Source organism: Sinocyclocheilus rhinocerous, unplaced genomic scaffold (assembly GCF_001515625.1).
Source record: "Sinocyclocheilus rhinocerous isolate Xijiao unplaced genomic scaffold, SAMN03320098_v1.1 scaffold2994, whole genome shotgun sequence".
Lineage (NCBI taxonomy): Eukaryota > Metazoa > Chordata > Actinopteri > Cypriniformes > Cyprinidae > Sinocyclocheilus > Sinocyclocheilus rhinocerous.
In genome coordinates, this window is record NW_015630025.1 from 307,239 (window position 1) to 333,005 (window position 25,767).

The 25,767-nt window shown below is 35.7% G+C and overlaps 1 protein-coding gene across 3 annotated transcripts in view; it reads left to right on the plus strand.

The window, feature by feature from the left end:
• Positions 1-25,767, plus strand: part of LOC107739757 (phosphatidylcholine:ceramide cholinephosphotransferase 1-like) — a 38,288-nt gene that overhangs the window by 7,968 nt on the left and 4,553 nt on the right. For 2 of the 3 annotated variants that reach the window (XM_016551960.1, XM_016551961.1), the window contains exons 1-3: positions 17,964-18,334; positions 20,530-21,329; positions 22,794-22,911. In XM_016551960.1, the coding sequence (XP_016407446.1) occupies positions 20,716-21,329; positions 22,794-22,911 (732 nt within the window). In that variant the 5' untranslated portion in view covers positions 17,964-18,334; positions 20,530-20,715. Of the gene's footprint in view, positions 1-17,963; positions 18,335-20,529; positions 21,330-22,793; positions 22,912-25,767 lie in introns of those variants that run through there. The other variant, XM_016551962.1, reaches the window with a different exon arrangement.

The window sequence follows — 25,767 nt, forward strand, 5'->3', positions numbered from 1 at the left end:
ACTAAAAACAGAAAACTTTTTATGCATTTTGGCCATTCATTTACACAACAATGGCGTTTTAGGGAACTGAAAACATGAACATTTGAAAACGGGTTTCAAAGTGCATGACTTAAAAAACAATGCCATTATTGTCTTAATGTAAACTACAAAAATTAGAATTTGTGAAAATGATGACGTCATGAGCATGCATATTATGCTTTTTATATTATTAAGTCTATATCAATATATGTGCACAGGCGTGTACTGTAGTATGTCTTTACAAAGTGACATCGCCAACTACTGGCCTGGCATGAGTAATACAGCATTTTAGCCACTGACCTAAAGAGAGCAGCTGTCATGAATGAAACAACTTCACAGTCTTTTCAGCCACACACAGGGGTGTAAATTTCGTCTTAACAGTTGGGGGGTTAACACTTCACAGTTTTTCAACAAAAATGTTGAATTTTTGTTCATGGTATTCAGCTGCAACTAAATGGTTTGCAAAAAGAGACACAGGATAAATGTTTGATATCATTTTTTAATCCCATTGGAATCGAAACTGGGAATCGAAAAGAATCGAAATCGGAATTGATCAAATTAAAACGATACCCAACCCTAGTGCTAAGGATGAACTTTTACGTTTTTAGTACAGTCATTGTCATAGTCGTGTAAACGCTTTGTACGGTTTTACAATGTTTTAATCTCAATACAAAACTTTGATACATTCAGAGTTTTAATTGAGTCATGTTGAAGATCACAAGCACAAGATTCTTAGCTGTTGAGCATTTGCTTAGCAAACAAATGTTAAGAATTCAGACTATTACTGTTTGCTAATGAGAAAATCTATATAATGTGTGCATATTTAGAGATCTGCTGTTTTACATTAAGGAAATTCCTCAGCCAGATCAATAACTCCACTCCGTGGTTTACAGTCACTTTTAGAATGGTTATCTTGATACTGTAATAGAGCAAAAAATCTTTAGATGTCAATGAGGATGTTACCAAATGAAGCCTGAGGGTTTATAATACAGTTTATAGGCCCATTGCAAGCAAAGTTTCCTTTGTTTTACTCTTGCTTCCTTCTATGTGAGTGGAGCCAAACATTGTGTTGATGTGATAAATAACATCTGGGACTGGTCTATCTTCCTGGTTCTTCACTAAACTGAGAGTCTCCTGGTTTCCAAGTCAATAGCCATTTTGTTAAAGGACAAGGAATAAGAAACCCCATATAAAAATGTGCTGTTTACAGGCCCGGCTCCAGATACGAGATGTATATGTGTGTGTAGATCTCATGTCTATTGACAGTTTTAATATCATAAATGTATGGCAGTTGTTAGGTTTGTTTGTCTGTCTGTTTGTTTGTTTGTTTGTTGTTGTTTTCTTAATTTTGAATATTCTGTTGCATGGGTCCAATATATTGATACACATCCAACGTGAATGGGTCCGATATATTGATATACATCCGATTTTTCTTTCTTTCTTTCTTTCTTTCTTTCTTTCTTGTTCACTTAAGACTTAACTGATGTTCAAGCACGAGAAGACGAGGAAAGAAAATATTAGGCTTGCGCGCTGCCTTAGACACGTCTTCACTTGAATGTTCAAATTGGCCAGGTGCATTTGTCCATTAAAGCGCAAGAAGTCACCAAAGAGAATTGAATGCTGGCCCCAGGCCATCGGGCAGTAATTATTGTCGAGCCCTGAACGCTATAATATTTACAACATCAAACACTCGACAAGAAGAATAAAAAGTATGCATCACAATCTACGAAATATTCAAACCACGGTCTGACATGACTGATACCAAGTAGCGAAAAGCATCTCTCCCTCCCTCCAAAAACAGTTTGGGGGTATGATTTCAGAACTGCCTGGTCAGGATTTGCCCTATTCAAATCATTTGGGACAGAATTTCTGTATTTTTTTTTATTGTAATTGTGTTTTTGACACCATCGGAAGCTGCTGATAAACTTGACTCATTTATTTTTCCAACCTCGCTGCCACAAATGGATGAGGTGGTAGCTGTGTCCTGGTGGGTTGAAGTGTTTTTTTTTTTTATCCTTCCATGGGTCCAATATATTGATACACATCCAACGTGAATGGGTCCGATATATTGATATACATCCGATTTTTCTTTCTTTCTTTCTTTCTTTCTTGTTCACTTAAGACGTAACTGATGTTCAAGCACGAGAAGACGAGGAAAGAAAATATTAGGCTTGCGCACTGCCTTAGACACGTCTTCACTTGAATGTTCAAATTGGCCAGGTGCATTTGTCCATTAAAGCGCAAGAAGTCACCAAAGAGAATTGAATGCTGGCCCCAGGCCATCGGGCAGTAATTATTGTCGAGCCCTGAACGCTATAATATTTACAACACCAAACACTCGACAAGAAGAATAAAAAGTATGCATCACAATCTACGAAATATTCAAACCACGGTCTGACATGACTGATACCAAGTAGCGAAAAGCATCTCTCCCTCCCTCCAAAAACAGTTTGGGGGTATGATTTCAGAACTGCCTGGTCAGGATTTGCCCTATTCAAATCATTTGGGACAGAATTTCTGTATTTTTTTTTATTGTAATTGTGTTTTTGACACCATCGGAAGCTGCTGATAAACTTGACTCATTTATTTTTCCAACCTCGCTGCCACAAATGGATGAGGTGGTAGCTGTGTCCTGGTGGGTTGAAGTGTTTTTTTTTTTTATCCTTCCGGAAACTAATAATCTGTACATATTCTGTGTATAAAAATCAGTAATACAATTCACTGATAGTGGCCCTGGACCCCCCCATGGAGTTGGGCCTGGTTGTTTAGCTATTGTGTGAAAGTGTTTTCCGTTGTAAAATTATTCCATCTTCCATGACGCTGTAGATTCAGTAGCAAAGTGGTACAGAAACAATATTGACAAAATAAAATGGAACACCATGAAAAAAAATGTGTTCAGTCAGTGTAGGGTTGGGTACCGAAACCCGGTACCAATATGGCACCTGTATCTATGTAACCGTTATGGTCTAGAACCGAATCAGAACGCAGATTTCGGTGCCTCATTTCGGTGCCATGCCTGAGCGATCGATTGAAATATTTGTCCTCTGGTTCTCCGAAACGGACGTAAGAAGCATCATCACCGGCACCGCACATGAAAAATAATTTCCCGACTGAGAAAATGCACGTGAACTCAAGTCGGAAAGCTCTAATAATACAAATCCAACAAATCCTTGTAGTAACGAGCGTGTCCATGTTGTTTTCACATTCCGACTCGGGAAATGAGAGCATCCGAGGAGCACGTGAATGCAGTAATTACACTTGCTCTGATGGCAGCAGGTAGCCTTCCATTAACTAAGCTAAACATGCTTAAATTAAAATGCCTAAAGCTAAACTTTCCTTGTATTCACATTTCTAAACCTGTTGTCCAACAAAAGAGAACATTATAACCTTTTTACTCCACAACACCAGTCAAATGCTTCCTTTTGTTATCTGATGTGGCTTCTTGTCACAGAATGAGGCAGAAAATATGTTCCATAGGCTACTTTAAAAATAATACATTGATTAGCAATGGATTATAAATATACTTGATTATTATAAAAATACCAGAGATGGCTTGAATAACACACATAAACTATATTGTCGCAGTCGAGTGTTGTCTTTGTTTTATCATTCAAAATGTTTATATGTTCTGTTTACTCAGTTACAGCTATAATAGCCATGCCTTTGTCCATATAAGGGATTTCCTGGAGGGTCATGAGTTCCGCTACTTCTGTGACTGGATATGTGGATTTTTTGTGCGAGGGCGCCCTCTGGCGTCCAGTATGAATGAAACCGACATCATGTGTTTATAGTGCTATGGCCAATCTATTTATTTATTTTTTAATAAGTATCAGGCACCGGAACCATTTTAAAAGTATCGATTTGGCACTGGTATCGAAAAAAAACCAAACGATACCCAACCCTAGTTCTGTGTTTTTTTTTCAATGTTATTAAAGGTATAGTTCACCCAAAAATTTTGTCATTAATTACTCGCCCTCATGTCATTCCAAACCCATAAGACTTTCGTTAATCTCTGGAACACAAATTAAGATATTTTTGATGAAATCTGAGAGCTCTCTGACCCTCCATAGACAGCAAGGGTACTACCACGGTAAAGGCACAGAAATACAGTAAGGACATTGTTAAAATAGTCCATGTGACATCAGTGGTTCAACCGTAATTTACGAAGCTACAAGAATACTTTTTGTGCACATAGGAAGCAAAAATAATGACTTTATTCAACAATTCTTCTCCTCCGAATAACCATTTACCGCCATTATGGAGAGTACCACGATGCATGCGCAAACAAGGCACAGCGCATGCGTGTTCTACGTCAGCAGCTCCACACGCATGCGTTATTTACGTTCAGAGAAAAGCATGCGCATGCATCGTGATACTCTTTATAATGGCTATATCCTATATCCTGTGGTTGTATGAGTGTTATTCTTGAGGCAGACATGTGATAAAGCTCTCAGTGTTGGAAAGGCCAGACACTGACTCTCCCCAAAGACTCTTATCAAGTGAATGTGGTCCAGTCTTGAAACCTTACACCAGCACTAAAGGACAATACAATGGAAAATCCCTCTTGTTCACATTAAGATTGGAATAGAAAACCATTAATAGACATTGCAGTTTCCTCAGTAATTCTTTTTAAAGTTATTCAATTTTCAGCGCATAGTAGTCGCCCGAATCAAACCAGTGTAGGAACATAAACACAAAATCCAAACATCATTGCTTTTGAAAGTGCAAGTTTGTAGTTCCATGTAATGACGTGTGTGTGTTACTTGTTCAGAGTGCAACTCTGACCCTCCATAGACAGCAAGGGTACTACCACGGTAAAGGCACAGAAATACAGTAAGGACATTGTTAAAATAGTCCATGTGACATCAGTGGTTCAACCGTAATTTACGAAGCTACAAGAATACTTTTTGTGCACATAGGAAGCAAAAATAATGACTTTATTCAACAATTCTTCTCCTCCGAATAACCATTTACCGCCATTATGGAGAGTACCACGATGCATGCGCAAACAAGGCACAGCGCATGCGTGTTCTACGTCAGCAGCTCCACACGCATGCGTTATTTACGTTCAGAGAAAAGCATGCGCATGCATCGTGATACTCTTTATAATGGCTATATCCTATATCCTGTGGTTGTATGAGTGTTATTCTTGAGGCAGACATGTGATAAAGCTCTCAGTGTTGGAAAGGCCAGACACTGACTCTCCCCAAAGACTCTTATCAAGTGAATGTGGTCCAGTCTTGAAACCTTACACCAGCACTAAAGGACAATACAATGGAAAATCCCTCTTGTTCACATTAAGATTGGAATAGAAAACCATTAATAGACATTGCAGTTTCCTCAGTAATTCTTTTTAAAGTTATTCAATTTTCAGCGCATAGTAGTCGCCCGAATCAAACCAGTGTAGGAACATAAACACAAAATCCAAACATCATTGCTTTTGAAAGTGCAAGTTTGTAGTTCCATGTAATGACGTGTGTGTGTTACTTGTTCAGAGTGCAATTCTAATTGCTCTGTTTTACATTGCAAAGTCAAGCACGCAGAGAAATGTATCTGTACAAAGCAGTGCCTCCCACTTTGATATCTGACTTTTTGAACTGCTCGAATCGAGGCATTTCCCAGTTTGTGCTCTTGTTTGTTAGTGTGAACTCAAGACGTGCTGGTAATGCTAATTTAGTTTCAACTTATGGGATGTGCGTGTTGAGGAGTTTCTGAGAAGACAGAGAGTGATTCAGAGACTCAATGGGTCTATTGTGGCCTGTCCTTCCCCATCAGCAGTGCTGCTGGCCATCTTATTCTGACTTGTAGTTTTAGAGTTGAACATTTAACTGACCTTTCACATCCCAGTTTTTGAGTTGGGTGATATAACAAAACAATGCAATACAGACTTTTCATATGTGTGTGTGTATATGTATATGCATATGTATATATGCACCCATATAACAATGATATATTTTTTGATATAAGTTTTGGTCAGTGTTGGATATGTATTTTGCAAGCTCATTTCCCATATCAAGTGAGCGACTCATGCATTGACTGATCACAAAACCCAAAATCTAAAATAGAGAAATTTAAATGCAACACTTTTGACACAAAAAAAGTTTAAAGCCATTAATCTTTTAAAACTAAAATCACTTTTTTGTCAGTCAAACCTAAAATATTTGCTCGACGTACCCCCTGAGGGTTAAATGCAGGTAAACATATAAAATAATAATATTTAAATATTTTATTTTTTAATGTTTTATTTTTATAAATAAGTTTTTTTTTTTTTTTTTTTTTTACACTTTGGCAAACCCTGGTTTAAAGCATAGACATTTTTATTTATTTATCCCCCCCCTTAAATTATTGTAGGGAACAGGAACATCCCTCTAATTGAAGAATCACTCACATGTGAAATCACATCAGTCTAAACGCACACTACACACTTTTGATAAGACCTCTGGGGTAACTAAGTGTAAATCTAATCTACAGGAATATGATCATATGGTGTAACTAGCATCTTGGCATTGGGAATGGAGGGTTTTCCTATATTTTTTAATTTGAGCTGGTTGTTTGGCATTTTAGCAGATGTTGCAAAGGCATGGAACATGCCTGGCCCAGGAACTTGAAGAATGTTAATGCTGCAGAGTGTACAATGAACATTTTAAATGTAGTGCAACTGGGAAATGTCATATTTTATGTCTGAGAAAATTTTGAAATTGTCAATTATGTGGTCAATATATGTCTGAATGGGCCTGGTGATGATTCCATTGGTTCATCGTTCTGCATTCCCATGGGATCCGTGGGAAGGTACTGATATGTGTGCAGGAAGCAGGATAAAGTATCTAAAACATTTAAAAAAAAATTAGAGTTACTCAAATTGCTTTTATGTTTTAAGCTATAGTTATGTCCTCTGTTGTGCAAAAAATACACAGTTTACAGGTGCAGGGTTTGATATTCTTCAGTTTTTCGGTTGTATGCGACAACCAAAAAAAACTATCACTAGCTTTCTATTCTATTCTGTTCTATCTACTTGTTTTTCTTTTGCTTATATGTGTGTGTGTGTGATAAAAGCATCTGCTAAATGGCTACATGTAAATGTAACCAGTGTTAATTTAATTGACATAATTTTCACCATAGTTTTTGTCAACAACATTTTTGTCACAAATGTAAATGAGACAATAACTAAATGAAAACTCGTTTTGAATGACAAAAACTGACAAAAATCTACTGACCTTTTCATCAACAATTATGACAAAAATACACAAAAAAGTTTTTTTTTAAATGTCAGCTTTGGCGAGTATTCATGTAAACAGTCAGTTTTGTCTTAAGTGAATGTAAAAACTTGGAAGAATATCAGATGTGTATTATCTGTATGTGTATAGGTCTGTGCATTAGGTCTTAAAGTGAAAAGTCTCTCAGACAGGTACGCTGGGATAGAGAACTAAAAACTTGGGACAGTTATTTAATTGCTAAAATATGATATGTCATTTTTTATGTCATGTTTTGCCCTTTGTGTGGCTACAGCTGCAGTTATCATAACAATATTTCTCAATTTTATCTTTTAAACTCAGTGGGCCATTCAAAACATTTCTGACCACATTCTTGTATAAATCTAGATAAGGCGGGTGAAAAAAGCTGATACACAATACCGATGGGAGTTAGAGGAATGACAGTTTAGTTCAGTCCCACACCTTGTTTGCTTTGCACAGGAGAAACTGTTAAGTAACTTAAAACCACCTCAGTTAACAAAGGCTGTCTGAATTCAATAGATGGGTTAAAGAAATCATCTGATCTACAGACTTGCATTGTTATCAGGTTCCTTTTTACAGAAAGTTTCAGTTTGAATATTATCTTAAAGGCAGAGTAAGGGATTTCTGGTAGCCAATGTTTATATTAGTGTGATGTGTTTGCCATACTCAAATGAGTACCTATCATCGTTTCTAAAATAGAATCAGCAGTAGTTATAGCAACTGTTTGCAAACACATGGTATGAGTAAGTTCCGATGAAACTTAACTTATTCACTGCTGATAGTGTATTTTTATAAGTAACCAAGCAACTGGATTACAGAGTGAAGCATCTTCCTGAACTTACGTGTGGTCTTTTCTTCTTTAATTATCATCATTAAATGAATAAATTGGAGGGGTTACTTATAGGAAAGCAGTCAAGAAGTGTGAACTCCTTCAATACTTTTTAAAAGCATTCCTGTATGCACCATGGTTGAAAGAATAATTTATAACAGTAGATATTTTTGAAGGTTTTTATAGCCTGATTACAAAATGAGTCAAGAAAGAGATGTCAAAAAATCTTTTTTTGACCGCCAGTCTGTTTCTCGCACTTTGGAAATGGAGGGTGAAGTTGGAACACATTGTATTGTGGGATACAATATTTGACACAGTGTGCTGTGTTGTATATGGTAAAATGAGGCCAAAGTTGCATCTGGTTTAATTTATTTTTTTTCTAAAACCACTGACTGACACAGAAACTCACCACAGCACTTTTGTAAACATCCACAGTTCACTATAAACCTGGAAGTTTGTCTGAAATTTGACACGATTGTGGACAGCAACCCAAAGTCAGGTGATCATCTAAAGTCAAGTGATAATCGCTAAAATTACAGAGGTCTTGTTAATGATTTTTGGTTCTTCATTTTATTTTTTCGAATTGTTGGGTTTAAAGACACAATAATGGACTTAATGATAAATAGCTGGCTGACTTTTTTTATTTGTTATCATTAATGTATACAGTTGAGGCAAAAATTTAAATGTAGTCATTTACCCTCATGTTGTTCCAAACCCATAAGACTTAAGACCCTTAGTTAATCTTCAAAAGCCAAATTAAGATCTGTTTAATGAAACCTGAAAAGTTTTTCCATTGAAAGTCCAAGTAACCAAAACTTAAAAGGTCATAAAGGCATCGTAAAATGAATCCATATGAATCAAGCGCTTTAATCCTAGTCCTGTGAAGAGATACAATCACTTTATATGATGAAAATATGACGTCAGCAGTTTTGTATTGAATAATTCTAGAGGTCAAAATAAAAGTGTCCAAGATAAAGAAAAGGAAAAATCTTTTTAAAAATCTGTGTCAAGTTTTTATAACTCTACTCTTTGTATTAATGTTGGTTTCATATGGTTTTGACCAAAAAAATAAATAAAAATTAAGAAAGGTTTAAAGGGATAGTTCTCCCAAAAATGAAAATTCTGACATTACTCACCCTCATGTTGTTCCAAACCTGTAAGACCTTTGTTCATCTTTTGAAAACAAATTAAGATATTTTTGATGAAATCCGACAGCTTTCTGACCCTCCATAGACATCAAGGATCCTACCACATTTAAGGTCCAGAAAGGTACCAAGAACATTGACAAAATAGTCCATGTGACATCAGTGGTTCAACCAAAAATACATTTTGTGTGCAAAAAAAAAAAAACTAAAATAAATTTATTCAATAATTCTTCTCCTCCGTGTCACCCTTGCGCCATTTTGGAGAGTACCATAATGCATGCACATGCTTTGATTGGCACGTAAACAATGCATGCGCATGGTGCTGCTGAAGTGGAACACGCATGCTCTGCGCCTTGTTTACGTTCAGAGGAAAGCACGTGTATGTGTCGTGGTACTTTCCAAAATGGCGCTAGGGTGATGCGGAGGAGAAGAATTGAAAATGTCAAAATAACTGAAAATGTCAGAAACTCTCAAGTGGTCGACTTCACATTGCTTTCATATGTAATTTTTAAATACCACATTCCAATTTACGATCATTCTGGTAGCACGTGATGGCAGCATCAGTGAAAATAGTCAGAGACAATGGTAGCTTTAGCAACATTAGCCTTAAATAGTGCCAAGAACCTCTTTATAGGAAGGCAATTTGGAAAACAAAATATGACGCGCTTACTTTGTCTGGGGCTGACGTTCGCGCACGAACCATTGGTATTGATTAGGGATGTAACGATATTATCAATATCGCGATAGCAGAACTGTCTCGATATGATCGTGGTCACATGACGATATGAAACGATAGGCCTTCTGGGCAAAAAGTGTAGTTTTTAAAATATATTTGTTTTAAGCCATTATGCTTTATACTAAAACTGAAAGCACAATATGTCTTAATCCCTTCATCAAGTCTGTTTTTGCTGCGTGTTTTAAAGCGAATCGCACACATTGTTCAGGCGATCAGCTCGTGATCCGGTGTTTTCCATTCCTCAGAACGGCTCTGTTCACAGTGAATGAATGCAGTGAACTTGTTTATTGCAAATGTTGTGAGTTTAGTGCGCGTTTGGGAACGCAACAGTAGGCTTTATCTTTGCTGCAGATTTTTATAGAATTTCATTAGATTTGAAGTGAGATGCGTTTTTGTAAGCCTGTTTTCACTGAAGCTGGAGTTTCCCTTCAAAATAAAAGCTCTTCTGCTGTTTCCATCAAAAGAAAAGCTTAAAGGGGTCATATGATGCGATTTCATTTTTTCCTTTCTCTTTGGAGTGTTACAAGCTCTTGGTGAGGGAGACTATGGAGCTCCTACGTTCATTAGTGCATCCCAAAACACAACACTTCTAATGCCTCTTTGGCGCTGACATTGTATATCTGCAGTAATGGTGGACTGCTGCTTCTCGGGGCTGTGTTTATGCTTAATAGGGCAGAGAGCGTCACAAATGGGCGGGATTTCTCCCTACGATGACGTCAAGGTAGGGAGAAATCTGGAATCGCTTGTTCTGAGAGACTGTATATGATTTATTGGGATTATAAAAAAATGAGTGGGTGGATTTTTACCATTATAGGCTAGGGCTGTGAAAATAATCGAATGCGATTTTCATGCGCATCTCATCAGTAAAGCCGGTTCTGTGATTAGTATTAAATTTCCAGCACGTGCTTTCAGATGGAGCGGCATTTACTACACAGAGCCCGTAGTTCACCGACAAGCTAGGCGATATCGCGTTCAAAATCGCAGGCTATTCATTGCCAATTATGAACGCGATATTGCGTAGCTTGTCAGCGATCTACGGCTCTGTGTAGTAAATGCCGCTCCATCTGAAAGCACGTGCTGGAGATTTACTACTAATCACAGAACCGGCTTTACTGACAAGATGCGCATGAAAATCGCATTAGATTATTTGCACAGCCCTATTATAGGCTGATTATTTTCACATGCTGCGGCCACACAACTGTGTTCAACCACCTTATAAAAGTGATTTTTACATAATAGGTCCCCTTTAAATACCATGTGGTTTAAATATCAAGCACAATAAGTAATAACATATTTTTCTGACACTCTGTATACATGAATGCACACATCATTATTCAAAAGTGTTTTTAAATATTTCCCATTCTTTCCCCAGCAAAGCACATACAATGAACATTAATATTAATATGATTACAGAATTGTTATCAGATATGTATGCCATCAATCCTGGAAAATATGTTTTTAGGTAAAAAGGCCTTTTAAATAAGTTTTAAGGTTAAAAGTCACACTTGCATCAGAAAGATATGAAAATGAATACTATTATTCATAAATATAAACATGCTCCTCATAGAAGCTGTGTTTTCAAGTCATTTTATGTATTTAATTCAACTAAAAATTCTAAGTTCATCATACATGAACCATACATGTTTTGTTGTTTGAACACTGTATATGATTACCTAGATTATTGTTTTGCATATAGTTAGATCACAGTTATAGTCATTGAACAGCTGAGCAGTTCTGTTCTGGAAAAAGTAATGCATAGAGTTAAAGTACAGCTTTACTCATGACAAGTTAATGTTCCAAAGAAGCACATGAGATTACATGACTTTGAGCAGGTGACTGGCTCTAATGATGATGGTTGTTATGGACTTCATATGTGAACACATTTTCCGTTCTCTCACATCTTTATTTAGCTGCGGAAGAGTTTTCCTCTCTAGTTACCCATTTATATATTTGGCAGTTTCTCAAGTTTGTGCTGTCAGAACTACAGTGCAATTCTTTCTAATAAAACCATAAATTCAAACCTAAAAAACTTTTTTTGATGTTATCATTTGTATTGACAACTGAAATTTGGTTTGTGGTTTGGCTTGTACTTTTATTTCATTATACTTGGGTTTGACCACAGATTGTTTTGCTTGTTTAAATGGATTACTCATTCTCAGTTTTAGAAATAGTATCTGAAGGCCCTAAAAACTCCTCCCACAGTCCTAGACTATAGTTTGTCCTTGTTTCTCAGAGGTTGCATAGCACTTAATGTAACCCGCATGGCATCTGCAGATACGTCATATGACATGACTATAGAAAGACAGACTAAATCAGTCTTGTGCACTTTATTAAGTCATTAGTCAATGGTTACATCTGTTGTTTGATGTTAACGGTCACATTCTCAGCCTGGTTATCTTCACTTCTTTTCTTTCTTTCTTTTTTTACCCCTCTGTGTAAGGAGGAAAGGCTTCTGTACATGTGTCATTCAAAACAGCATATGCATTAAATGAGAAAACCACCCTGAATACTTTCCTTTTTATGCTAGTAAAAATATGTATTATTTTGCAGCTTATTAAACATATTGGTTATATTATTTTGTGATAATAAAAAGTGCCTGTCCATTTATCCTATGTTTATTGCATGACTAATACTTGCCAAATAATAAAAAAGTCTAAAAATAATAATAGAAATTATAATAAATCAAAATAATAAAAATCTAGAAAAAAGGTTTATAAAATGTATTATTATTAATTTGCAGTCAATTTAATATGTTGACTTACTATGCAATACACCCACAGATTTTCCTTTGCAGCTATTATCTGTGCAATGTGCATTAAAATTTAAGCGATATGACATCCTTGAACATGGAAAGCAATATAAATTACAAAGAAATTCTTAACTGAGCCAAGTTTAATTAAATTTTTCAAGAAACATAAAAATACTCGTTCTGCACTTTTGCACTTTTTTTTTACCAGTAAAATGAGCTAATAAGTGCTTAGAAAGCAAACGCTGAAACAATTCGTCGACATTATCGACAATGCCAACAATAAAAAATTGTTGACAACTATTTCTGTTGTCAAATAGTTGCACTTATGAGACGTGCAAACGAAACTGAATCAGTAAATGTATATTGCAAAACAAACACAGAATAAAAATGACAACATGAGAAAACAGAAGTTAAGAAAGCATCTGATCGTATCGATGTGGAGGTTTGCATAAACGCCACGATTACACTTTATGCAATAGATTGCTTTAAAGCACACAGCTTTACTATATTAAGTGTCATCAGTGTCACAAGTTATTATAACTTATTTTTCTGCTCTATATGTATATGAATATGTATAGAACATGTGTAACTCAATATTTTAATGAATTGCAAAAGCTGAATAATAAGCCTACTGATCAATCTGCCAAAATGATCGACAGTTTGTCAATTAATCATTCTAACAATCATTAGATTAATTGATTATCAAAATAATTATAATCCCCTATAGCAGCTGACGTACCCCTCATGTTTCCATATTTAGTTGCTAAACTGTTATTTCTTTTGTAAACAAAGTTTGCACTCAATTCTTGTCCCTCTATCCACATAAAAGAGCAACTTTAACATGTGCATTTTTTTTAACCACCACTAGTGGTATCCTGCAACTAGGGTTGTAACGATATACCGGTATCACGGTTTGAACGTGCACGGTTATCATGCGTAAACATTTGCATATCTACGTTTTTTTTTTTAAATGAATGAAAAAAAATCTCACCCGAGCACATGTAACTTATTTCCGTTCGGCTGCTTCACTCTGCATTCACTTGGCTGCTTACATGCATGTGCAGCGGAGAAAATGACAGAGACAGAGATAATATCTAATCTCCATCCCCGCCGAAAAAAAGTTAATATCTGCAGTATGGGAATACTTCGGATATTTAAAAAAAACAAACGCGGGGTTGTCCTTGAGGACGGATCCAATTTGCAAAAAATGTGGACGTAAAGTGGGTGCAAAAGCAGGCAATACATCCAACATGTTCGCTCATATTCGCGGACACCACCCCTCCGTGCAGATGAAGGTGTGTCGCATTAATAAGAAGTTATAAGTTAAGGCCGTATGATTTCCGTGAAGCAGATGGAATCCCGGTGCAGTCGTGAATATGGAATTTACAGTATAATGAGGATGTCACGTAAAACGCGCAATCGTTTGGATGGATAAGTCAAAAGTAGTTATGATATGTGTCTGTGAGCGAGAGATAGCCTTTACGGCTAAAGAATTAAACGGATACGGTACAAAATAGTTAGGTTTAAAAAGATTATAGATTATATTTGATGAAATGCAAAAGTCAGACGCTACAACCTGTCAAAATAAAAGTTTTGAAAAATTTGAAATTATGACAGAAATATATTAGCATTGTAGAATGTACTTCAAAGTTATAATAACAACAATAATATTCTTTATAATAAAATAATTTATTTAAACATTTTCAAGGAATATCATGTTTGTCCATGTTTGAACTTTGCCAAAAATAAAAGGAATTGTACATTTTCATTTGATGACATTTTAAAACATTTTAATTAAAATGTTAAAGTGTGATATAGATATACATAAGGTGTACAGATTTTTTATTGTTTTTAAATTTATTTATTTTTCAGAAGGGAGACTTCAATACTTTCATTAAAATGGTTTCAAGTTTGTTGTAATAAAGGATTTGTTCACTCAAATAACTTGTTCTTGTTCTTTTAAGAGTCATTGTTACTGATAAGAATTATTGTTTAATATATACCGTGATAACCATGATTTTATGAGACGATTATCATACCGTGAAAATCCCATACCGTTACAGCCATTTTTTACTACAGTCGGTAGTAAACCATAGTGAAAACACGATAATGTATGACAAAAAGATTGCTACAGTCCAATATAGAGTTTAACATGAATATGCTCTTTATGCTATGACCAATCAGAATTAAAAATTCTGAGTAACTGAGTAATAAAAGAGGTGATAAAGCAGTGTTGCTGAACAGTGCCATTGTTTTGTCTTAATGTGTTGATCTTGCTCGGCTTGATTAGAAGTGATTTCATATTCGTTTGCTTGTGGGCGTGAAAAATGTCTCAGGAAACCACAGTTATACTCTGATATAATTTTTGTATGTGAGCTATATTCATTTATTTTAATTTTATTTTAATTGAATTGCATACTCATTTCAGATCAAATTTTGCACTTCTCTTTACCCCTAATCTTATCATATATATATACTGCTGTTTCCTGCAAAATGGGGAAAGGTTTTTCATGGCTATAACAACTTTTGTGTGGTATAGCTTGCAGTCAGCAACAAATTGTGACAGGAAGCAAGGCTCTTGCAAGTGTGTGCCATTGTAGAAATAAGGACCCCCCTCCCATTATTTCTTGTGCACATTTGCAACTTGATTTATGATTTTCCTGGAAACGAGATCACAAGTTCTGTGAATACAAATGCGCAACAATTTGCAGAGACTACTGAACTGTTTGAATGTGTTTTGTCCACACAGGTTAATTTCTGTAGTTACAGACAAATCTACCATCCCTAAACAGCATGTAAACAACTGTGATTGGTCACTTTACATGTCTGTCGAACAGTGTCTGTGTGTTTATGTAGATTGTTCTTATCCAAAATAAACTGCAAAGTGGGCTGAACTCGCAATGAAATGCAAGTAGTGACAGATCTTTTCTTCTGTATGGTGATGCACATCCAAGACGATTATAAAAAAATGGTGGGCATGGACTTTGTTCTATTTAGTTGTTCATTGGATTTTGAGATGTGGGAGTAGTACTCAAAAGTGGTGGCAGATGAATGTGAGCTTGCGGTCGGGGGCAGGATTATTTTGATTAAACATATGATGTAAAAAAAAAAACTTTTTGTAGAAAATTACTGTTTTACAAGGATGAATTATTCACAAGATCTATAACATGCATTCAGACATTTCTAAATTAAAAAATGTTAAATTCATGAATTTTCATTATATGCTGTGTTTTTTGTTAACTAAGTCAAGCATTACTGTTAACAAAAACAGGAAGTTAATTAAAACAGGAAGTAGGTCTACATTTAGATCCCTATCAGTTTGCATATAAACATCGGAGAGGCACTGATGATGCAATCAACAGGTTAGTGCACCTAGTGACTAAACATCTTGAGAATCCCCCAGGGCTTATGCTAGACTGTTGTTTGTAGATTTTAGTTCAGCCTTTAACACCTTGCAGCCTCACATTATTTTGAAATCACTGCAGCAGATGAATGTCAACCCCTTTATTATTAAGTGGTTCCACTCATTTCTGACCAATCGTAGTCAGCAAGTCAGGGTGAATAGGACGTTGTCTGAATCTATTGGTGCTTTTCCACTGCATGGTACGGCTCGGTACGGTTCACTTTTTTGGGGGTTTTCCACTGGGTACAGTACCTGGTACCTGGTACTTTTTTTAGTACCACCTCGGTTGGGGTTCCAAGTGAACCGTACCGTTACCAAAACGTGACGTGTAAACTCTGCTGATCACGGATTGGCCAGAGAGAATCGTCACTACCTGCGTCACTGAACTTGCGACACAAACACAACACCGAGCCGAGTCGTACCACGCAGTGGAAAAGCGCCATATGATTATCAGCACTGGCGCCCCACAGGGGTGTGTCTGTTCTCCAGTTCTGTTCACATTATACACTAATGAATGCACATGCAGTACTGTTAATAATTACACGATTAAGTTCTCTGATGATACAGCTATTTTAGGTCTCATATCTGGAACATCAGGTGTTGCTACTTACAAACATGAGGTTCAGAAATTTGTTCAGTGGTGTGATGAACATTTCCTTATTATTAACATGAAGAAAACAGTGGAGATGATGTTTGACCCCAAACCCATTGGAGACCAGACCACTCACCAGTGGTCATTAATGGTCAGAATATAGCCCAGGTAGACTCTGGTGGAGTGTTCAGGTGGAAAATGTCTGTACTAGGGTCCAACGGCGACTATACTTTCTTCGTAGGCTTAGGGTTTTTGGTGTTAACCAGAAAGTGTTGCTTCTCTTTTACCATGCTGTAATCGAGAGCATTCTTCGATATGGCATCTCAGCCTGGTTTGGCAATCTCAGTGTACATTTGAAAGCTCAGATTACATGGCTAACACAGAGAGCCATGAAAATTATGGGAGTTAAGCAGCATCCCACACTTCAGGCTCTTTTATGAGACAATTATTAGACAGGCTCAGAAAATTATTTTAGACCCCACTCATGTCCTTCACTCTGAGTACCAACTTCTTCCTTCGGGAAGACGCTTCAGAGTTCCTCAATGTAGGCTTAACCGTTTTAAGAACTTCTTTGTTCCTCTGTCTATTAAAGCATTAAATGGTAAGTTAGCTAGAGGGTAGCAGTTATAATTTACATTTTTTTTCTCTTTTTTCTCCCTCTCCGTAGTTTATGTATTCACTGTATATTGTGGGTAGGGTAGTGATGGGTTGCTGTATGTATTATATGTACGTAGTTATTCATACTAAACCGCAGATATCGTATTGTATGTGTCCAAGACAAATTTCCTTCGGGACAATAAAGTTTATCTTACATCTTATCTTACATCTTAATATTTCTCTTACTTAACATTGTTTTGTAATTGTAATTTAGCGCACAGACGACAACTTTGTCAAAACAACCCCGTTCAACTGGAACTGAGAAAATGACTAAAAACGCTATATTTTGCGTGCCAGGCCAGTAGTTGGCAATGTCACTTTGTAAAGACACTTTGTAAACACTTAGCGCCTGTGCACATACCTATAGACTGAACACATAATACGCATCCACATGACGTCTTCAGTTTACGTGAAGTGGATAACACAAGTTTTCAAATACTTACAATTTGAAACTTGTTTTTTAAAGTTTGCATTTTCAACCTGAACACCCTGGCAACTGCATAGCAACATGCCCTGGAGTTTTACTTGGGCAAGCACTAGATAGAGTTTTGGTAAAGTTTTTCACAGGTTCAAAACGATCTTTATGTAGGGGTAACCAGTGAACTTATGGCAGACATCCTCACTAATGCAAACCAGATGGTGTCCGTGATAGATAGTTCCCTTCCCCCTACTGCTGTAATGTAAACAGTCCTGCCACACCCATGGAAACACTCAAGAGCTCCTGGAATTCTTGCAGTCAGACGATGCATGTGGTCCTGATCAGTGTGTTTCTGCTTCAGCTCGCAGCCATTCGGAGAACTAAATGTGCTTCTTTCTGTAAATAGACGAAGATTAAATATAGCAGGCAGTTCTAGCGGTTCACTTTGCTGTGTTGACTGTATGGCTCCGATGTTGTGTAGTTTGGAAAAGTTTCTTTTAAAGAGTTTCTACTGTGACTGGAAATTATGCGAAACTCTGAAGGAAAGTGAAACTGGTGAGTACAGTTGCACGTGCTTTTTAACCGTTGTCTGTTTTTGTCATATCGCATATACCTCTGTGGACGTTGTTGCACTATTCGAACTGTTTTCATGCGTTTGCTATCATGTACTTGTAAAAACTAGTCAAAACACTTTTGACTGAATTTATTTCTCATCTTCAAGATATTTAACGTCTAAAGGTTTATTCTCAAAATTTTTTATGTATTTAGCAGATAGTGATTGAAAACTGTATACTAGTTCATTTCTAATGCTAGATGCTGTAAGAACTAAAGATTTATTTTAAATGCTTGAAATTAGTTTTGTAGATGAATAGAATATGGTCATGCAGAATATGTGCTTTATAAGTACTAATAAACAGCCAATATGTTAATAATAGGCATGCTAATAAGCAACTAGTTAATAGTGACAATTGTTCCCTATACTATAGTGTATTTTTGACAAAGAAAATAAAATAAATTTTTTTTTTAAATTTTACTAAATATAAGTGTAAAACACACCATTGTTACTTGAATGAAATGTTACATAAAATAAAATATTAAAAGGTCAACTTATTTTATTTCATATAGTTAACAAGATAACAATAAATTTAAATGATTAAAAACTATACAGATATTTAAAAACAACAAAACTAATAGAAGTTGCAACAACTTTAACTAAAATTAACATGAAAGCATAAAATATAAACAAAATCTAATTTAAAACATAAACAAAATCCAGGGCTCGACATTAACGCAAAAATTTTACTAAATATAAGTGTAAAACACACCATTGTTACTTGAATGAAATGTTACATACAATAAAATATTAAAAGGTCAACTTATTTTATTTCATATAGTTAACAAGATAACAATAAATTTAAATGATTAAAAACTATACAGATATTTAAAAACAACAAAACTAATAGAAGTTGCAACAACTTTAACTAAAATTAACATGAAAGCATAAAATATAAACAAAATCTAATTTAAAACATAAACAAAATCCAGGGCTCGACATTAACGCTTGTCCGGGACAAGTGGATTTTGTGAAGGGGCAAGTGAACGAGAATTTTACTTGCCCGCCCGGACAAGTAACCCATTTAAAACGTCATTGACAAACAATAACTAGGGCAGCGCCAAAACTTTGGCACCATGATTCTGATTTTATTACTTTCAGTGTAAATGGTGACTGATAGCAGATAATGTATTGACAGTATCAAGGTCACGTCAGTTGAGGCTCACGCAGCCTGTGTGACCCGCGGAGAAATCAGAACTAATAAGCGCAACAGCACACACAAAGAAACAAACACGAACAAACATACTGCAGTAGAAAAAAAAGATAAATATTCTATATAAAATAGGTAAGCAACATCACACGACCAAGAGTGATGTTTTTCCGACTATCAGTACGATTGCAAATGTGACATTTATTTGATGCGCATCCTCGAGCAACACATAATAGTGTTTCGTTACTGAATGATTCAGCATTTTTGAACGAATCGGGTGAGTCAATGATTCAGTGAGCCATTCATGAAGACAGTCACTTGCTTCATTTATTGAACGAATCAGCCATTTGAACTAATCTGTTGAATCAGTGACTCACTCATTAAGACCTACCGCCACCTACTGGTACTTTGGTTTCATATTTAAAAGTATCATTGCATTTTTCCACATTTCATATTCGTATGTTAAAAAAGCGATGCATCTTCAGTGTTTCCTCTGCAGTGGAAAGATGGAGTTTGTTGATACTGATTTAATTTGAATGGTAACAACCATACAGTGTCTTATTATTCTAACAATGTATGTACGTAAATGATGACACGCACATTCAATAAGGTCAGGAAAATATTGTCCTTCACAAAGTTAAAAAGTGTCCTGGAAATCAATTTAAGGCAAATATCACAAATATGCTGATTAAAGTAAGACCTGATAGAGCACTGATGAGACAATTGCTTCAGAATAAATTACATTTACGCCAAAAAAAAAGAAGCTTTTTTCCCCCGGACAAGTAACTTTTTTACTCGGGCAAGTGAATGTCTGATTTACTTGTCCGAAGGACAAGCGCATGTCAAGGCTTAATGTCGAGCCCTGAAAATCTATTATAGTGTCTCAATGATAAATTAAATTAATCTTAAATTACATGCTTTGTATGCCTTTGCAAACAGAATGTAGAGTGCTTTCTGAATCATGCACTTTTGTCTTTTCTGTTACAGTACAGACATCTATGAAGAGGCTGTAGTTGTGCGTCATATTTGGATTAAACGTCTGGAAATTGTGAGCCATTCCTCCCCAACGCCCTTCACATGTCATGAGCATGGCCAGAGAAGGACTTCGTGTTTCATAGCAGTGTGTGCCTATTCCGGATTCTCCATTACATTTCTACAAGCTCAAGGGCTGTTATGAATAAAGTAGCATCGTGGTCAGAGGAGGAGGTCTCGCTCTGGCTGACCGATCAGGGCCTGCAGGAATACTCAGAACCATTGCGAAACTATGACGGACCGGCTTTGTTAAGTCTGACGACGGATGACTTCAAGAGGTCACCCCTCTCCAGGGTTATGTCAGACGGTGGTCGTCTGCTCCTGGAAAAGATTGAGACTCTTAAGATCGAGCATCATATCGACGTCCACAAGAATGGACATGCCAACGGGCACATGGTGTTGAATCATAACGGGAATGCTGGGAGTGCTGGAAAGGCTCACCGGAATGGCGTGGTGAATGGCTTCCACAAGGAACTGGTGCAGATTCCCATACCAGAGCCATCTTCTCCGCAGTTCCCTCCTGAGTGGGGAAAGACCGCCGTGGCTCTTGTCTATGCCTTATGCTGCTTCGTCTTGACCACCGTCATTATTTCTGTGGTCCATGAACGTGTGCCTCCTAAGGAGGCATCTCCACCGCTCCCTGACAAGTTCTTTGACTTTTTTGATCGAGTGGAGTGGGCTTTCACTATATGCGAGATCAACGGAATGATTCTGATCGTCTTGTGGATTATACAGCTGAGTCTCTTAAAACATAAGTGAGTTTTCTAAGTAGCACACACGGTGTATGTGAATCATTTGAGAGTCTTGCATGAATGCTGTTTGTAGGTGATTCTCATAAATCCTGTAATGTCCCAGGCATATTTTACCACAAATTCAAAAGAAATACATAAGCTAATTTGCTTAAAGACAGTGAGGAGAATTTTTAGACTTTGACATTATTTTCATGACAATTAAGCATTTTAACTTTAATGAGAATAATATTTTATTGCATTACAGTAATAAGTTGTGCTTAATTGTCACAGAATATTATTAAAATAATATATTATTCATGAAATTCAACAGTAATCAGAAGAAAATATCATAAATTTTTTTGCATTGTGGTAATGAGAATAATTTACTGTATTAGAGTAATATGTTGTGCTTATTTGTCACAGAATATTATTAAAATAATATATTATTCATGAAATTCAACAGTAATCAGAAGAAAATATAAAAAAAAATTTGCATTATAATAATGAGAATAATATTTATTGCATTACAGTAAAGCAAAAAATTTAAACGATATGTTCTTCTGATTACTGTTATAGGAATAATGTATTATTTAAATTATATTTTTGTTACAGTTACTCACAATTTTTAACGCTAAAAAGTGATATTTTCTTCTGATTACTGTTTTATGAATAACATATTATTTAAATATTATTTTTATTACAGTTAAGTACAATTTTCATTAAAATTATTATTAATCCAAGAAAATTGTAATTCATTACTGTAATAAATAGAATATTTTTTACAATATTTTTTGTGAATAAAATATTGTTTAAATTATATTTTCATAATTAACCACAATTTTCACTTAAATGATCAATACCGCAATGAAAGAAAATATATTTTTTGTTACTGTAATGCAAAAAAATTAAATGAAATTTAAAATTAATTAAAAAATTAAGTCATATTTCAATTCAATTATATTAAAATTATATTTACTATATTTAATTATATTAAATGATATTTAAATATTTTTTAATGTCAGTTAAGCACAATTTTACTTATTACCGTAATGTAAGACAGTATTATTCTCATTACTGTAATGCAGGAAAATTTTAAACGATATTTTGATCTCATTGCTGTAACATGAATTAAATATGAATAAAATATTTAAATGACGCTTGAGCATAATTTTCCCTCATATTTCATTACCATAATGCAAAAACTTATTCTCATTACTGTAATGGAATTTTTTATTTTATTTAAATAAATATCTGTAAAGACTTTTTGTATTTGACTGTATGAATCATCATTGAGAATCATCATGTGAAATGTCTCCTTAATTGTCATGACTGTACCTTCAAAATTCAAAACCTTAATGAATAGACCAAGTCTAATTTCTTATCTATGTCTGTTAATTTTAGGGTGAAATGTAAAATGTGACTTGCTTGGTCATTCGCTCTGGTAGTAGTGTGGTTAAAATATTTAACCACCACATCTTCCTTCCACAGATCAATTGTAGGTCGACGCTTCTTTTTCATAGTCGGGACGCTCTACCTCTACAGGTGCATCACCATGTACATTACTACTCTTCCTGTGCCTGGCATGCACTTCAAATGCTCTCCTAAGGTAAAAACAACAAAATCTCACTTTCTTTTCCCATTCCCATATTATTTTATAGCATTGTTAAAATTCATAATCAGCACAACTAACTTTGCAATGTTCGACATGTAGGCTTGTTGGCCAGTTAAAGGAATCGTTCACCCAAAATATTTAGAATACAGTGGAAGAGGATAGAGACTCCCTTTAAAGCTGTAAAAATAGAAGTGTCATTAAAAACTTGTTCGTGATTCGCATGTTCAGGCATAGACTATGTAATTGTCCTGGCTCCTTTAATGATCGATACTGTACTTGTATAATGTTCCATTTTTGGGAAAGATTACAGAATGTTATTTGTTTATATGTGATGTATTGTTGGAAGTGTAGTGTAACAGGAGAGTTGAGGTGGCCATGTATGTTTTGAGCAGTTGATGTGAAGTATTTGTGAGTGTTCTATAAATGTCCTCAGAGCAGAGGTCACAAAGGGACATATTTCACATTGCACGGAGAAGCCGTTCATGGAAAATGTGCTATTTTCATCTGTTTTCTATATGCTCTGTCAAACCATTTATATTGAGGAAGACATAGGGGGGTAGAGTGTCAGAAAGACGTTGACAGGATTTTTTAAATTTGCATTACTTTTATGGGATCTGCCAACCCCATCTCATGAGAAAAAGTAACTACCAAGGTGGTGATTTTGTATGAATTTCTTCAGTGGGATTCATATGGAAATTTACGGTTTTTTAGGAAAAAACTTAAGCATGGAGGTCCACCCCTAAACCCAAATATTGTTTTTCTAATTACTGTTATATGAATAATATGTTCATATATGTGATCCTGGACCACAAAACCAGTCATAAGGGTCACATTTTTGAAATTGAGATGTATACACCATCTCAAAGCTGAATAAATAAGCTTTCCATTGATGTATGGTTTGTTAGGATAGGACAATATTTGGCCGAGATACAACTATTTGAAAATCAAAATATTGAGAAAATCACCTTTAAAGTTGTCCAAATGAAGTTCTTAGCAATGCATATTACTAATCAAAAATTAAGTTTTGATATATTTACAGTAGGAAATTTACAAAATATCTTTATGGTACATGATCTTTACTTAATGTCCTAATGATTTTAGGCATAAAAGAAAAATCAATAATTTTGCCCCATACAATGTATTTTTGGCTATTGCTACAAATATACCCCAGCGACTTAAAACTGGTTTTGTGGTCCAGGGTCACATATATTAATAAATATAAACTATATTTTTATGATAATTTCACTAGGACAATTTCAGCACGATTTCAACAAAACGATCATTAATCCAACAAAATATTATTCTCATTATTCTAATGCAAAAAATTTAAATGATATTTTCTTATGTTTACTGATTTTATGAATAAAATATTGTTGAAATACTATTTTCATAACAATTAAGCACAAATTTTACGGTATGGGTGGTGAACGAATGAATGAAACGCATTTGCCTGTGTTTCACTCCGTCTCGAATTGCACTCGCGGAAAGCGCTTGAGTCTCTTCCGCGGGCACGGTAGGCTTTCAACTAGTTTTTTTAGTCTCGAGCAAGAGTGTACGACATTCACATTACATGATTTGACTGATTTTTATGTAGAAAGGGCGACAGCGCGCCGCATTAAAATAAATGATCATTCATTATTTCATAACCGCTAGCCAAATTCAAAAACAAAACTAAAATTAAATCATCTTTGAGAGCAAGGGGGCCCCCTGGTGTTTCGGAGGCCCTACGCAGCTTGCGTATTTTGCGTATAGGGAGGATCGGCTCTGGTGATGTTAGCAAGTCAATTTGATCTGCAAATTTCATGGCTTAAGACAGACCCCCCCCCCAAAACAAATAATGTTTATATGTGATGTAAATCCCTCAGAAATACGCAATGGGCTCAGATTGGTTAGCTGGCCCAGTGTGTTGTGATTCGCTAAACCGCCTCTAGTGCGCGTCTAAATGTCCCGCCCCTCACCTCAGTGGCATGTGCTCCGGTTGTATTGTAAACAATGACGTCGTTAGTATTGCTTATCATTTTGAGCCTGAATGAGACCCAGAGAATATTAGTGTAGAGGATCGCACAGAACCTGTGCAAGCACGACTCTTACAGGACATTTCAGAATGGCATGTTTTTTTGTTTGTTGTTGTCTCATACTTTTAAGATACACTGTTGTTTGTAAATGCTACTGCTTCTGTTAGCTTCTAATATACTGTTTCATCCTGATTAAAGCTTTAATACAGCAGAATACATGATTGTGTTGTAACATTTTTGTAACAGTAAGTTACAGTAAGTGTTTGCCAGCAAGTATTGCTCTCTACCACAGGTGCACGTCTATGTTTAATGCTTCAAAAAATATCTCTGTCTATACACATAAATTGTATTTGGAACACAGTTCATTGAAGGAGCTGACAAGCTGACGATCTGAATGAGAGAGAGATTCAGAACAGAGCGTGTGCAGAGCAGGGGATGCGAGGAACAGGATTAAGAACCGTTGCTTTAGAACATTGATTTTGAAACTTGTGAATCAATTAGAATCGTTAAAAGACAGAATCACGATTCATAGATTTTTTTCGCGCACCAATAGTTTTGACGGCATGACAACAACTCTTCCTCTTCTCTAAAGCTGCGCAACATGACCCCGCCCCCTTTATTGCATGTTCCCGGGGGCAGGGTTTATGTAAATTTCTGGGTTTGTGATGTCACCAACCCGGGAAGTATCTCGTTGTAGTCCCTACGAGACGTAACTGTAGGCATTAAACTGCCAGAATTTTAAAAGACAATATCTCCGTTTGCATTGAACTTTCAGCTTTGCAGATATTGTTTATGCTCAAACAGCAACATTACACACTAACTAATGTAAAAAAGT